At 36.7% G+C, this 14,720-nt stretch overlaps 1 protein-coding gene across 8 annotated transcripts in view; it reads left to right on the plus strand.

The window, feature by feature from the left end:
- SYNE2 (spectrin repeat containing nuclear envelope protein 2) overlaps nucleotides 1-14,720 on the plus strand; it is a 293,026-nt gene that overhangs the window by 133,283 nt on the left and 145,023 nt on the right. For all 8 annotated transcript variants that reach the window (XM_036010877.1, XM_036010883.1, XM_036010867.1 and 5 more), the window contains 10 exons: nucleotides 420-620; nucleotides 944-1,115; nucleotides 1,653-1,765; nucleotides 2,889-3,091; nucleotides 3,542-3,661; nucleotides 3,761-4,049; nucleotides 5,247-5,398; nucleotides 6,324-6,633; nucleotides 7,813-7,977; nucleotides 10,284-10,625. In XM_036010877.1, coding sequence (XP_035866770.1) covers nucleotides 420-620; nucleotides 944-1,115; nucleotides 1,653-1,765; nucleotides 2,889-3,091; nucleotides 3,542-3,661; nucleotides 3,761-4,049; nucleotides 5,247-5,398; nucleotides 6,324-6,633; nucleotides 7,813-7,977; nucleotides 10,284-10,625 — 2,067 coding nt within the window. The remainder of the gene's footprint in view (nucleotides 1-419; nucleotides 621-943; nucleotides 1,116-1,652; nucleotides 1,766-2,888; nucleotides 3,092-3,541; nucleotides 3,662-3,760; nucleotides 4,050-5,246; nucleotides 5,399-6,323; nucleotides 6,634-7,812; nucleotides 7,978-10,283; nucleotides 10,626-14,720) is intronic.

The raw sequence follows: 14,720 nt of genomic DNA on the forward strand, positions 1-14,720 counted from the left end.
TCTTAAGCCCGTATTTTTGTACATTAAGTGCTTACCATGATGCCGTGCATGTAATAAACACTCAACAAATGCTGGCTTTGTAATTTTTTCTGTAGGCTTTTATATGTTTTCAAATGAGTGCTATGAAATAACACCTCAGTTGGTATGCTAGATAAAACTGGTTTTGAGGAAGTGTTTCAAATTAGTCTCCTTTAGGAAAGTCAGAAGTTCCATTTTAGTTTTTCATGTTACTCTTTTTCTTTAAAGGCAACATTTGAATCGTCATATCAGTGATGTAAAGCAGTAAGAATTTTAAGTAGAGGAGAATTTATTTCACATTAAAATGAAGTAGTCGCAACTCATTCCCTAGCAATGTGGTTTGTCTTAAAATCTAGTTGAATAAAACCTATAACTGTACTTCATGTGTTTCTTGATTTCAGGTCATGGAGTCCTCTATTTTGGAAAAGATGGAACGTGTGAAAATGCTTTTAACAGGGGAATCCAACGGCTCTGCACTCAGCGGAAACGCAGCTGAGCTGCGGGAGGACCTGGACCAGGCCAAGACTCAGATTGGGATGACTGAGTCCCTCTTGAAAGCCTTGTCGCCTTCGGACAGCTTGGAGATCTTCACCAAACTGGAGGTGCTTCCCCGCGGCTTCTCTTCTGTGGTTCAGATTTATTTTCACATTTATTTCTGATGGTCTCTTGAAGTTAATAAAAAATAAAAGCCTGGGGAAAGATCTCAGACAAACAATTTGTGTATAGTTAGCAGTCACCTTTGACTTGGACAGTAATTATTTGATATTTAATTGCATTGCCTCTGTGTATTTCCTGGCTAAGAGAAAGCAGTTCCACCCAAAAGAAAATCATCTATGTTTTTACAAAAACAATGGAGACCTGATATGCATTGTGCACATCGAGCCCATTTTAAGACTAACGGCTGTTTGTTTGTTTGTGTTTTTAGGAGATACAGCAGCAAATTCTACAGCAAAAGCACAGCATGACATTGCTTGAGAATCAAATAGGTTGTCTGACTCCTGAGCTCTCTGAATTAAAAAAGCAATATGAAAGTGTCAGTGATTTATTTAACACCAAAAAAAGTGTTCTGCAAGATCACTTTTCTAAGCTATTGAATGGTGAGTGCAATGTTTGTTCTGCTGTGTTTCTGAGAATCTTCAAGTATGAATAAGTACTCTGAACACAAAAGCTAATCTAAGCTCCACTTAGGGATGGTTGCACAGATTATATTTAAAGAAAAGGACTGAGTGATTGAGGAAGGATTTATTCAGAAAAATCTTTTGGGGGGAAGCTCTCACTAATCTATGCATGTTATAAATAGCATCTATTTCTTTCAAGTGCCAAATCTTTATTTTACTAAAGAAAGTCAACACTGTCCTCATGTTTGACCTGCCACTGTGGTGAGTGAGTCCAGGGACGTGTCTGCTGGTGTCTTTGGGTGTCCTTGGAAAGGAGTTTTAGTGTAGAGAATACACTACGATTACTTTCTAGATTCTGTTGGCCCTCAGAATTGGGTTTCGACTTATTATCAGTTCACACAATGATTTGTAGCCATGGCATGGGAAGCAAGTTTCAAGACCTCTCACTTTAACTAGGTGTATGCAGTCTACCTGAGTCACATGAATACAGCTTTATTTATTTATTTTCCCCTGCAGATCAGTGTGAGAACTTCAATGACTGGTTCAGCAACATTAAAATAGACCTTGAAGAGTGTTTTGAATTATCAGAAACAAAAAAGAGCATGGAACAAAAGCTACAAAAACTTTCTGTAAGTCATATAGATTTCAGTAAGAATTCATTAAAACTAAAATGCTAGAGGCATAGAACTGTATTTAAATAGGTAGAATGATAATTACTTTGACTTATTTATTTACCTGCATAGAGATAATATTTTAAATAACCTGGCTTTTCCCAAAGATTTTGAAACTGTGCTTATTGGGTAATGTTGCAGGTGTTTTAAACAAGTTGTGTTTATACATCTAAGATGCTATTTATCTAAGTGTCTGCTAATGAATTCAATTGTGTTAAAATCATATTTGATAAAAAATTAAAAATTTGTCTAATGTATTCTTTGACATTCCTTTAGTTTCCTGAAAGAGGTCTCTTGACTTTTTAAGTCTTTCCAGGCATATTTCTTTTAAAAATTGCAGTTGAACTTGAATATACTGCTAGTCAGAGTGTAGTGGAGGGCGGCCTAGCAAACGGCAGAGTGCCTGCCCGTGTAAAATGCACATCGTACCCTTAACTCTCGAGCACTTCAGGGTAGACTCTCTAGTACTCTAATTTTGATAATAAGTCACCCTCTCAAGCTTATTGATAGCACTTAATGTTCTCTGATTCACTGCTTTGATATCATTCTTCATTGATAGAACTGCCTTTCTTCTGTTTTTTTATAGCTCTGATTTTTTTTTTAATCCATTTAATGTCACTCAATTAATGGGCCCCAGCAATTGATGCTCAAACACTTTAACACAAACATTGAAATAAAATTGTGATTTGGACAAAGTTTTATAGAAAGTAGTCTGTATAGTTTTACATTTTGATTACCATAAAGGAACAAGTATTCAGGAGAAGTTAAGTACGGCCAGGAAAGAATACAGCTTTTGCAGGGTAACTTCTACTGGAAGTAGACCTCCAGTAGACCTCCATGGTGGCACTGCACTGTTTTGCCTGCGTCATTTCCAGAAAGTCAGATGCACGCACACGCTGTAGAACTAACATAAATCAGCTTTTGGTCATTTGTCATTGAAGTCCGTCCTATCACCACAGGTCTTCTTTTGTGCAGGAGGTCAGGAAGATGCATGTCCATGTACTGGGTTGGACAATGTCAGGGGATGGCAGAGAACATACACTTGCCAGTAGGAAATAATTGACTTTTTGTCTTTTTTAAGGATTTCTTGGCTCTTGAAGGTAGAGGCAAGCAGATACAGCAGGTGGGAACGGTACTAAATCACGTGAAGAAGCACCTGCCCAAAGCACATGTTAAGGAGCTTACCAGTTGGATTGAAAGTCAAGAAATTGAATTAGAAAAAATGGAGTCCGTATGCCAAGTGCGAGCAAAGGAGCTTGATGACTGTTTGCATCAGCTGCTGAGGTAGGAAATGAAGTTGACCTCTAAATAGCATGTTTTCTAGTGATATCTATGTTCTCTGCCTCAGTATAGCTAGCACTGGGATACACAATGCACATAAATTTCGTGAATATACATACTTCCAAACCTGAGTTTGGCTCTAGGAAGATGGAGGTTTAGAGAATTCTTCAAATTATTTAACATGGCAAAGGTTTAGGGAAGAAGCCAAAAATGTTCTCAATTTGTTTCCTATTTTTTATGATACATTTGTGTGACTCCTGATTTATAGAATACCACTGTAATACAGGCCATTATTATTCATATTTAATGTTACAAATTAAATTTTCTCCAAAGAATAATGAAAACATACAGTAAAAAAACCTGGTTGGCTCAGAAGGTTCATGTCAGTCTTCTCTTCAGAGAAACACTTTTTACTTATCTTATGTTCTAACATACAGTGTAATGTTCTTTTAGACTCCAGGATGACCACAGAAACCTGAGTAAGTGGCTGACTAATCAAGAAGAGAAATGGAAAGAAATGGAAGAATCAGGAGAGAAAACTGAGTTATTTTGCCAAGCCCTGGCTAGAAAGAGGTATGGCTGATCTTGTCTACAATGTATTTGCTGGGAATATGGTTTTTTTACATGATGTTGTGGCTCCTATAAACGTTCAGTGATATTTGGAATTTACAGAGAACAGTTTGAATCGATGGCCCAGTTGAACAGCTCTTTGAAGGAATGTGGGCTTGCTGAAGAAGAAATAACAATGGAATCAACACGTTTGATGGATAGATACCAGGCATTATTGAGACAAATATGTGAAACCGAGGAAGAGGATAAGTTACCTCCTGCTGAGGACCAGAGCTTTAATGATCTTGCACAAGATGTAATTCACTGGATAACAGGGATCAAAGAATCCCTTATGGTTTTGAATTCATCTGAAGGCCAAATGCCACTTGAGGAAACAATCCAAAAAATAAAGGTATAACTGTGGAAATAAAATTTCAGAGGTCAGAGTGAACTCTAATTTTGAAATGATTTAGAGGAAAATGGCAAAGATTTGTTTCTTAATGGAAAGTAGAATCACTGTAGAATGGTTAAAGACATTCAGATGATTGACCTCACAAAAGAGAAGGGCTGTGAGGGATCTAAAAATTATTTTAATGCAGTTGGAAGAGAGAAAGTAAATCCTCTCCTTGTGAGGGCAATGCCAAGTTACTGTCCATCTTCCCTGAGTGCAGTGGAATTGAAATAAAGGCAGGAAGTCAGGGCTGCAGCCGGTGGGAGTTTGCAGGGATAGAAAAAGCCACCAGCAGTATCCAGGGTGGGGAACTCTTCTTGAGTGTATGTATAGGGTTCATCAAGGTTATTGGGTACTGAGTGGGTTGTGGAGGGCAAGGGCATCTCAACCTCCTTTCAGCCCACTTTCTATCTAAGGGAGATTCAGTAAATACTGCTAGTTTAAAATGCAGGAGACAGAAGCACATGTGCTTAGAAGAAACTGGGGAGAATTGAAATCATGTTGATCGAAGCATTGTTAGAAGAAATGGTTAAGAGTAGTGAACTAGAAGTGTTGGTGAGACTTTATGAAGTAATCAGAATCTTGGGATTATTTTCGTAAAGGTTTTCCAAAGCAGGTGAATCTGGAGTAGTTGCTAAGAAGGGAAGGACTTGTTAGTTCAGAGCACAGGAGGGAAAAATAAGACTGGGGAATGGGAATTACTTGTGCCGTGGTGCAGAGATAAGAGTTGCAGGAGAGACGCTGCTGCGTTTTCCCGTGGGGAGCCATGAGTCTCGTCTTGAGTGTATAAAAATGTGCCATTCAGGTTGTTAGCCCAAGTCTTCATCTGGAAATAATGGGGTAGATAGGAGGGTAGACTTCCTAGGGTTTGCTTTTTTTTGTTTTTGCTTTTTGGCATATTCTGTATCTGAAGGCAGTTGAAAGCAAAGAGGAAATCTGGAATGTAATCAACTCAATCTGGCAGATGTTTCTCGAGAACCAGTCTTCTGTAATGCAGGGGAGATGTCTTTGTCTTTGGGCACATATGAAAATGAAAGGGTGATTTTGAAATCTAACCTGCAGGCAGAATCTTATATAATGTTTATAAATAAAGAGATAGCATATGTACTATTCTCAGCACTATGGATAGAATTATAAGATCTTTTTGCTTCAATTCAGGAAATCATTTTACTGAAGCCTGAGGGGGATGCTAAAATACAGAAGATCATGAGTCGGGCTGTGACCAGCAAGGCTCCGTTGGCATCAGAGACCGTTGCGGACATCGAGAACCAGTGGGTCAGCACGCTCCATTTAGCCAACACGTACCTAAGGTAAAGGACACGCCTTCACCACTCTCATGGTTTTCCATAGCACACTGAAGTTTTGACAAGTGTGTTTTGTCTGCTTCCTGGATTCAGATACAGTGCCTATTGGAGAGGAAGTCAGTAGGTCAGGGACACCCAAAATGTCAGAGACTGAGCGGAGAGGAATGGTTCTCTGGGTCAGATATAAAACAGTGCTGCCGTAGCTCTATGGCAGTGTTCACTTTGGCTGGTACATCACCCCGTGGGGTTTTGGGTAACAAATTAACATCGCCCATCATTCTGCCTTCAGTAATCCACTTCTGTACTGAAACTACCTTCCCTCAGACAACCTCAGTACCCACGTGGCATTCCTGTAGAATAATTAATGCCTTTAAATACGTATCCTAGGGTTCTTACATGTGCAAACATCGGTAAATGTCTGAAGTTAAGGACATAATTCTAGTAAAAACTTGATTAAGATCACATCTTAAATGATACACTTAATGTTTGATAGAAATGTGAATTTTACATTTTTCAACAAGACAATCAGATCAAAGCTAAATTTAAGATATAAAAAGAATAAACTAGTTAGTTGGCCAATACACTGAATGCTTATTTGTTTTACTTATATAAAAAGGAAAACATAGGGTAATGTAACTATATTTAAACATAACAACAAATAGTTTGAAATATGAATTATTAATTATTTTTTCTCAGGTCAAAGTATGTAACAAAAACAATAATATTTCAGCAGTACTACAAATAATTATTGTCTTAATTTCTGAACTGAACTCAGTGGTGTTTGCAATGTTATAATGCCAAAAACGTCTGTAGGAATAATGTATATTAGTATTATTTTAATACTTTTTATTATATGTTACATTATAATGTGCAAAATGCCATTCCATTTGCTAATTGTCATTTCCTTTGTGAAATGTTTTGTTAAATTCAGCCATCAAGAAAAGCTTCTCCTAGAAGGAGAGAAGTATTTGCAGAGCAAGGAGGACCTGAGGTTAATGCTCACAGAACTGAAAAAGAAACAAGAAGTGGGCTTTGCTCTGCAACATGGATTGCAGGAGAAGAACGCTCAGTTGAAAATTTATAAGAAATTCCTCCAGAAAGCACAAGATTTGACATCCTTGCTAGAGGAGCTAAAATCTCAGGGAAATTACCTCTTGGAATGCACTAAAAATCCCAAGTTCAGTGAAGAGCCTTGGCTGGAAATAAAGCATCTACATGAAAGTCTTCTTCAACAACTGCAGGTGAAGTGGTCAAAATAAAATTTTAAATGATTGTCATAATTATGTAAGATGTATATAGAGAAATTTTTTGTTTTTAATTTAATGTATCACTTTTAGATAAAAATATTAAATCCTCAAGGATAAAGGAATCAAACTAGTCAGTTTTGCTACAAGAATCCATCATGTATTATTTGATGAGGATGTTATTTTCTCATTGACATTCCCCTCTTCAGGAATAGAAAGACTTAAGATTTTTTTAGGCATCTCTATGAAGGTGATTGTTTTAGTTATTCATGCATCATCCATGCATCCATCCCTCTGTCCATTGATGTATATAATGCAAACATCTACCCATCAATCCATCCATCATCTGTTACAATAGTTTATATTCATTATTCTGTATAAATGTATGTGTGTCTCTCTCTCATGTCTTTCTACGTGATCTGCAGTGAAAGGGTTAAGAGGTGAAATGTCAGCTTGTCATGAGGGGGTGTGTTTTCTTAAGAGAATTGCTTATAATTCTGTGCACATTGAAAGCCAGTTTCAATTTGGAATTACCTGGGTAAGAAACCCTGCTTATACAGATACAAGGAGTTGTGCAGGGGTGAAGGTGTATCCTTTCAGTGTTAAGTTGTTTCGTTTAATAGTTGCTACTTTTCTGATTAGGTGTGGTCACTTTATTTTCTTACTCCAGGAAGAGAACCTGATGGTGATTTTGCTCTTGAGTTAGGATTACTTTTTCCTGAGACACAACTTTGAAGTTTGAATCTTATGAAAGGAATCAGGGGTTATGTTGATCTCAGATAGTCTCATTTTCAAGTGTGGGTACTTAGTTTTAGTAAGAAGGATAATTAAGGGACATGCTTCATTATGGATGTTTGTGATGATGACATAATTTGTAGGCATTTCATTTTGTAAGCCTCTTGACAAATAAATTGTCTTTAGGAAAGAAGCGAAAGCAAAGAAATATGGGGGAAAGAAATGTGGTTTCAATAAGGGTCACTTTCGGGGGAAGAGGGAGGTTTTATAGTGAAGTATCTCAAACACTAAACTCTCAAAGAACTCTGGACAATTTATGACCGTATTCCTGTTTCAAGATGAAACCTCATAAAACAAGTACTTATGAACAACTTAATTATTATCTGAGTGAGAAAATTCAGAAAGAAATAATTCATACATTGTCGATGGTTTCATTTTTAGGATTCTGTGCAAAAGTTGGAAGGTCATGTTCAAGAACACCATGCATACCAGGTTTGCATCACAGACTTAAATAATGAATTGGACAACATCTCCAAGGAATTTGTTCGTTTTTCTGACAGGCCTGTGGATCAAATGGAAGTTGAGGGCAAACTCCAGGAACTGCAGGTATTAAACAAAATCCACACATGATAGACATTTAAAAAACTCAATTTTAATGACAACTTTACTAATGAATGTCTTTGGTTTGAAAGTGAAGTGCTCTTCAGATGACTAGATAAAGTGCTGACTAGTCATAAAAAAATGGGAATGCTCTTCTTTAGTGACCAAATCCATTTATCATTTCTGTTGTAAGTGGTCCCTGCACTCAGGAGCCTCAGGGATGATTCTTCCCATGATCCATCTGTAGCTTTTGGAGATCTTTGTTTCAGAGACCACACAGTGATTCCAGGAGAGACTGGGCAGTCCACAGATGCATCTCATATAAGACCCAGGGGGAGCTCTTTCCCTTTTGCATTCTTCATCGTGGGTGGGTAGGAGTTGTGTAATTTTTATTAATTTGTGGACTTGTGGACTACATCAGAGCTCTCTCCCAGAGGTAGAGCTTTCAAAATTCTCAGGCTGTGAGGATTGCAGCCATTTACCCACATCCTCCAAACACTTTCCTTGGATTTTTGCTGTTGGCACAGCCAGCATAAGTAAAGCTTTTCTCAGCTCCTCCTTTCACAGTTCCTTGACTGGAGATTCTGTGGGGTGAGTCACAGGGCAGCGCTGTTGACATGAGCTTTGGAATGTCTCATCGCTTCCCTTTGGGGACCCAGGAGGCATGCCAGACTTCTCCGGAATGGACAAGTCTGCCTCCCCCTTTAGTAGTGATAATGTGACAAACATCAAGGTCTTGTCATGTCTGAGGTACTGTTTGAATGCATGGGTACTGAAAATAGTAAAACGTGAGCCTCATTGTGAGAAGGTCAGGATCCTGTTGAAAAATTAAAATGCAGGCTTTTGCTATACATAGAAGGAACCACAGAGGCCATCAAGTTCAGACCCCTCAATTTCTACCCAATAAACGAGTTGTGGAAAGGTGAGGGATATACAAGGTCACCCAGGTTGGTTGGCAGGGGGTGGTCACAACTCAAGTCTTCCAATCCTAGTCTGGTGCGTGCTTTTTCTAACTCTTCACTGAATATCTCTACTTGGTTATCTCACAGTTAGTTGTAGTTAAGTGCGTCCAAAAATTAACACATCTTTTCCTTCTGTTTCTCCATTTCTGGGGGGCTCTCTGCCAATGAACCTGCTTTATCTACTAGGTTCTTTGACTCCATGAATATCTCCACCATCTCTCCAGGCTTTTAAGTCAGAAACCTGGATATCCTTTCCTGGATTCCCAATCTAGTCAGACATCAAGTGCTGTCTCTTTCATCTCTGGAATATCTTTACAATTAGTACCCCCCCCCCCCCTCACAATTCCCCCATGATTGCTGCTTTAGGTTAGGCCCTCATCTCACAGATCTCTGCGTTAAACTTCTGAACGGGGCTCCCTGCCTGTATGTGCCTGCTCCAGCGCACCTTCCGGATCTGTCTAAAATGCAGATCTGGAACTCACTTCTTTCCGTTTAAAACGTTTCAGTGACCCATGCGTATTTGTTAGCACAGACCTTTTCACATTCAATTGCAATTGTCTGTTTACTTCTGTGTCCCTCTCACTGGACTGTAGGAGCTTGAAGGGAATGGATTTTACTCACCCATGTAACTTCAGAACCTATCATAATACTTACTGTTAGTTGAGTGAATGAATGAATGAATGAATTTTTTGTGTGTGGTCCATTAAGATAGTGACTAATAAACCCTACATTGTTCACTTAGTGACTTTAAGGCTTATTCTAATTCAGTGGTAACATGAGTACCTGCTATAGAACCTCAATTTATTTTTGAGTCTAGAATTCTCAAATTAGCTCCCTTTCTTCATGCATACATTTAGCAAATGTTGATTGACTTCCCACTATATTGAAGACATTGCACTAGATAGATTGATTTAAGCTTTGCCTGAATTTTAAACATAAACATTAGATTCATGTGGGTACATTCTAAGTGATCTTTAAAATACTCTTTCAATGTTTTGCAAATAGTAGGCACTTATTATTTGGTGTTTTGATTATGTCAAAGGCTGTAACTTGAACTAAATACATACTAAACAAATATGTATTGACTGTCTCCAATGTTCCAGTAACTATGTTGTGAAAATTTGTTACTTCTAATTTATTTAGTTACATAGAAAATCTGCTTGGGAATTTGATCTGGGATGCTACCTTGCTTTAAATTTTACCCAAAGCTTCTTCTTTGTGATACAAGTTGATAAGTTTCTTGTACTTCCCACTAGTGAAGCAGAACACGTTGCGATTTCCAAAAGTCAATTAACTCTTGTGACAATTGAACAGAGTTAGTTCTTGTGACAATCTTTTCTCCACTCACAGGAACTAGAGAATAGACTCCATTTACAAGATGGCACGTTAAAGAAGATTGTAGGTTTAGCAAAATCCATCAAGCAAAATACATCTTCAGTGGGACAGAAGATTATTAAAGATGATATAAAATCACTTAAGTGTAAACAAAAAGATTTGGAAAACAGACTTGAATTTGCTAAGCAGGAGATGGAAAATTATCTCAACAGCATTCTCCAACCAAAATGCTCAACAGAAAAGAAAGAAAAGTTTACTCCGCCAGGCAGAGAGAAGCAGGTCACTTCTGATGTGCAGGAGTCCACTCAGGGCTCAGCTGCAGTGGGGAAGCTGGAGGAAGACTCAGAAGTAAACAAGGTAAGTGCTTGTGATTGCATCTCTGAGACATCGAGTCTGAGAATGAAGAGGTGCTGGGATTTGAAAAGAGGGTCGTGAATCAAGCCTTCTGATTTCATAATTAAACCTTCAGTGTGCTGGCTATTTATGTGGCCCACTTGTAAAGAGAGCCCTTAGAAAACTGTCCAAGATTTCAGTGGTGAAATATTATACAGTTCAGTGTGTTAAAATGTCAGTCATCAATTTAGGTTTATTATTCTCTCTGATATGTAATCACATATAATTTCTTGGGTCAAAAGCACAAAGGCAAATGAAAAGAAAATGTGCTTTACCCATTTTCTTAGGAAAAAAATCCAAGGGCCTTGGGTTTTCTTTTGGGGGGGGCGTTGATTTTATAATGAAATCAGAGATTGTTGGAAAGGCTAGATTCCTTCTTTTTCTTCTTATGTTAACCCTATACTGCAAATATATTTTTAAATGTTGTCTGATCATTTGGTTTGAGAATATCAACATTTAGCCTTCTAATTTTCCCTGGGGAGAAGAATGAAGAATGTTGTTTTGTTTTTATTCTGAACAACTAAGTGGGTACATTTTCCTGGGGCTCTTAAAGTGCTTTCTTATAGGTTAGAGATTAAAATAGAAAAGCACAAAGGGCCAGGTAGTAAACTATATTTGAAAGGGTCTCCCTGTTAGGCAGCATCTTAGGCAGCACCTACCAATGAGGATTCAGTTGGACAGTAGCGAACGTTCGTCTATACAGGTGTGAATTCTCATCAGCTTTTTATGGAATATGTAATCAACAGGAATGAAGAGAATATGCACTTCTCTTGTCTTCCTAGAACAGAAATGCATGGAGCATCACAGAACCTAGACAGGGTTTCCTAGAAGTTAAATGCCAGTGGAACCTCTCTTTGGCCATGAGAAAAGACTTTTAAATCCCAGTGCTAGATATTGCTAGGGGAATACTATGTGTTAAAGGATTAAGGGCCCTGTGAGTGAGATTCTTGATGTTGTATCTGTCAAAGAAACTCTTAACAGAATTTAAACAGCAGCAGTTAAATAAAAAAGGAAATACACTTGAGTGCATCCTGTCTTAGTACATGAATTTCTAAAGGGACTTGTTTAGTAACCTTAAAATTAGCTTCTTGGACCCATTTTGGCTGTGAACCCTCATAATTTAATATAATATATTGAAACCTAATTAAAGATCATAATCCAATAATAATCTTTTAAAATTTTATTAAGCTTTTACTTAATCTTACATGACAAGTTAAGGATAATTTATGATGCTGCATCAGAATGATTTTTCTCCCAGAGGAGATGGAGTGACTTACCTTGCCTCACCCACTTTCCCTCTTGTAATTACCATGCTATTGCCTGTGTCTATGAGTTTTTTGTTTTTCTTTTGCTTAATCCTTTCACCTTTTTACCCAGCTCCCCACAACCCTTCTCCCCTCTGAAAGTTGTCAGTCTGTTCTCTATCTGTGAGTCTGTTTCTGTTTTGTTTGTTAGTTTGATCTCACTTGTCTTTCTCTGACTGACTTACTTCACTAAGCATAATGCTCTCCAGGTTCACCCATGCTGTCACAAAGGGTAAGATTTCCTTCTTTTTTACAACTGAGCAGCGTTCCATTGTGTAAATGTAGCATATAGCTGTTTGATCAACTCATCTACTGGTGGACACTTGGGTTATTTCCAAATCTTGGCTATTGTAGATAATACTGCATTAACTATAGGGGTGCATATATTCTTTCAAATTAGTGTTTTGGGATTCTTCAGTTTTATTCCCAGAAGTGGAATCACTGGGTCATAAGGCAGTTTCATTTTAATTTTTTTTAGGTAATTCCATACTGCTTTCTACAGTGGCTGCATCAATCTGCATAATAATGCACAAGGATTCCCTTTTCTCTACAACCCCTGCCAACACTTGCTGTTTGTAGCTTTATTGATGATAGCAGTTCTGACAGGTGTGAAGTGATATCTCATTGTGGTTTCAATTTGCATTTCTCTGATGATTAGTGACATTGAGCATCTTTTCATATGTGTATTGGCCATTCTCTGTCCTCTTTGGAGAAGTGTCTTCAGGTCCTTTGCTCATTTTTTAATTGAATTGTTTGTTTTTTGGTATTGAATTTTATGAATTCCTTATAAGTTTTGGATATTAACTCCTTATCAGGTGTATCATTTAGCAAATACATTTTCTTATTCAGTGGGTTTTTTGCTGATGGGGTTTCCTTTGCTGTGCAGAAACTTTTTAGTTTGATATAGTCCCATTTGTTTATTTTTTTCTTTTGTTGCCCTTTCCTGGAGCAATATATCAGAAAAAACATTGCTACAAGAAATGTCCAAGATTTTGCTGCCTGTTTTTTTTTCCTGGGGTTTTTATGGTTTTATGTTTAACAGTTAAGTCTTTAATCCATTTATTCTTGTGTATGGTATAAGAAGTTGGTCCACTTTAATTTTTTTGCTCATATTTGTCCAGTTTTCCCAATATCATTTATTGTATAGACTATCTTTACCCCATTATGTTTTTGCCTCCTTTGTCAAATATTAATTGACCATTAAAGTATAGGTTTATTTCTGAGCTCTCTATTCTGTTCCATTGATATATGTCTTTTTTTTTTTTTTATGGCAGTATCATGTTGCTTTGATTACTATGGCCTTGTAGTATAGTTTGATATCAGGTAGTGTAATTCCTCCAGTTCTGGGATTCTTTTGTGGTTCCATATAAATTATTGGAAAAGTCTTCAAATAATTTTCACAGGTCTGAATTATAGGAAGGTAGTTTTAATTCTCTAGAAACATTTTACTTTATTTTATTTTTTACTGTTTTGTAACATGAATCTTTTTCTGAATCTGTGCTTCTTATTTTCTCTGCTGTAAATACTGGCTGTATTTAATTTTATATAACATTAGATTTTGTAAGATCAAAAATAGTTTTAACATTGAACCACAACTAGTTAAAGAAATCAAAATATGCCTGACCAAATGTAATACAAGTATAATGTGATAGATGTAGCACAATTTAAATTACTTAAGCAGGAGTTTCTTTATAATGAATATATAGAAAATATAAAAGCACAATTTACTGAAATATAAATCTAATCAAAACATTGTGATTGAGAAAATAACCACTTAATTCATTAAAAATGTTTATTGTGCTAATCATTCTGCTAGAATATGAGAATACAATTGTAACATTTTAAAATCTAACATTAATTAAATATCTAGTTAATGTTTGTTTCATATGCCTTTTTGGAATCTAGGGGGGCTTTTATGAGATTATTTAAAATCATCAAGAAGAACTTTTAGTAAGTTTTAATGTTCTTTAATAAAGTTTATTTGATCTTAGAGTTTTGTTGAAAGTGTGATTGCACTTTTCAAAATCACCATTGTAAGATGTGTATATTTAAATCTATTACTACGACTTTCCCTTTAGATGAAATGTAGGGGGTATTTTAGATCTAGACCTTTGGCTGACTTTTTCTTTATTATCAAAAATATCAAGACAGAGGCAGACTTGGAAGTACAAAATACAGTCTGAAGAGTGTGGGTGCTGGTGAACCAGTGTTATGCTGGATATTTTTATAAGTATTAGTTTATAAGACTTTGCAATTATGGGAAGGCAAGCTGTCTTCCATCTCTCCCTTCTGTGTAGTTATTGATAATTTATGATACTTCATATGATTTAAAAATGTATTATTCAAAAAATTTATATAGATTAGATGAAAAAAATTATATGTTAAAAAGTAAGGACTGATTCACCTCTTAAGATTTTTAGGTGTCCATTAAGTACAATGATAAAGATGAAGAAAACCCAGGGAAATCAATTGATTCTTAATTTATCATTTTGCAAAAAACACATAAAGCAACATTACATCTCAACAGGCATTGAATGGACTCTCTTGCCCTATCTTTCCCAAATGTTAACCTATATGACTTCGCTGTGCTTAAAAAAATTCTTTTGTCTGTATTTACGTCTTTAATTTCCTTGTCACTAGGTATAAATGTTAGTATGTCTGAATCCTTTTTTGTTCTTTACAAAAATTTCTGAGTATTTATAACTGCATTGTTTGAGAAGGCCCCCATAGAGAATCCTGGAAGGCAAATGATCAC

The sequence above is a fragment of the Phyllostomus discolor genome, chromosome 1 (genome assembly GCF_004126475.2).
Source record: "Phyllostomus discolor isolate MPI-MPIP mPhyDis1 chromosome 1, mPhyDis1.pri.v3, whole genome shotgun sequence".
In the NCBI taxonomy this organism is placed as follows: domain Eukaryota; kingdom Metazoa; phylum Chordata; class Mammalia; order Chiroptera; family Phyllostomidae; genus Phyllostomus; species Phyllostomus discolor.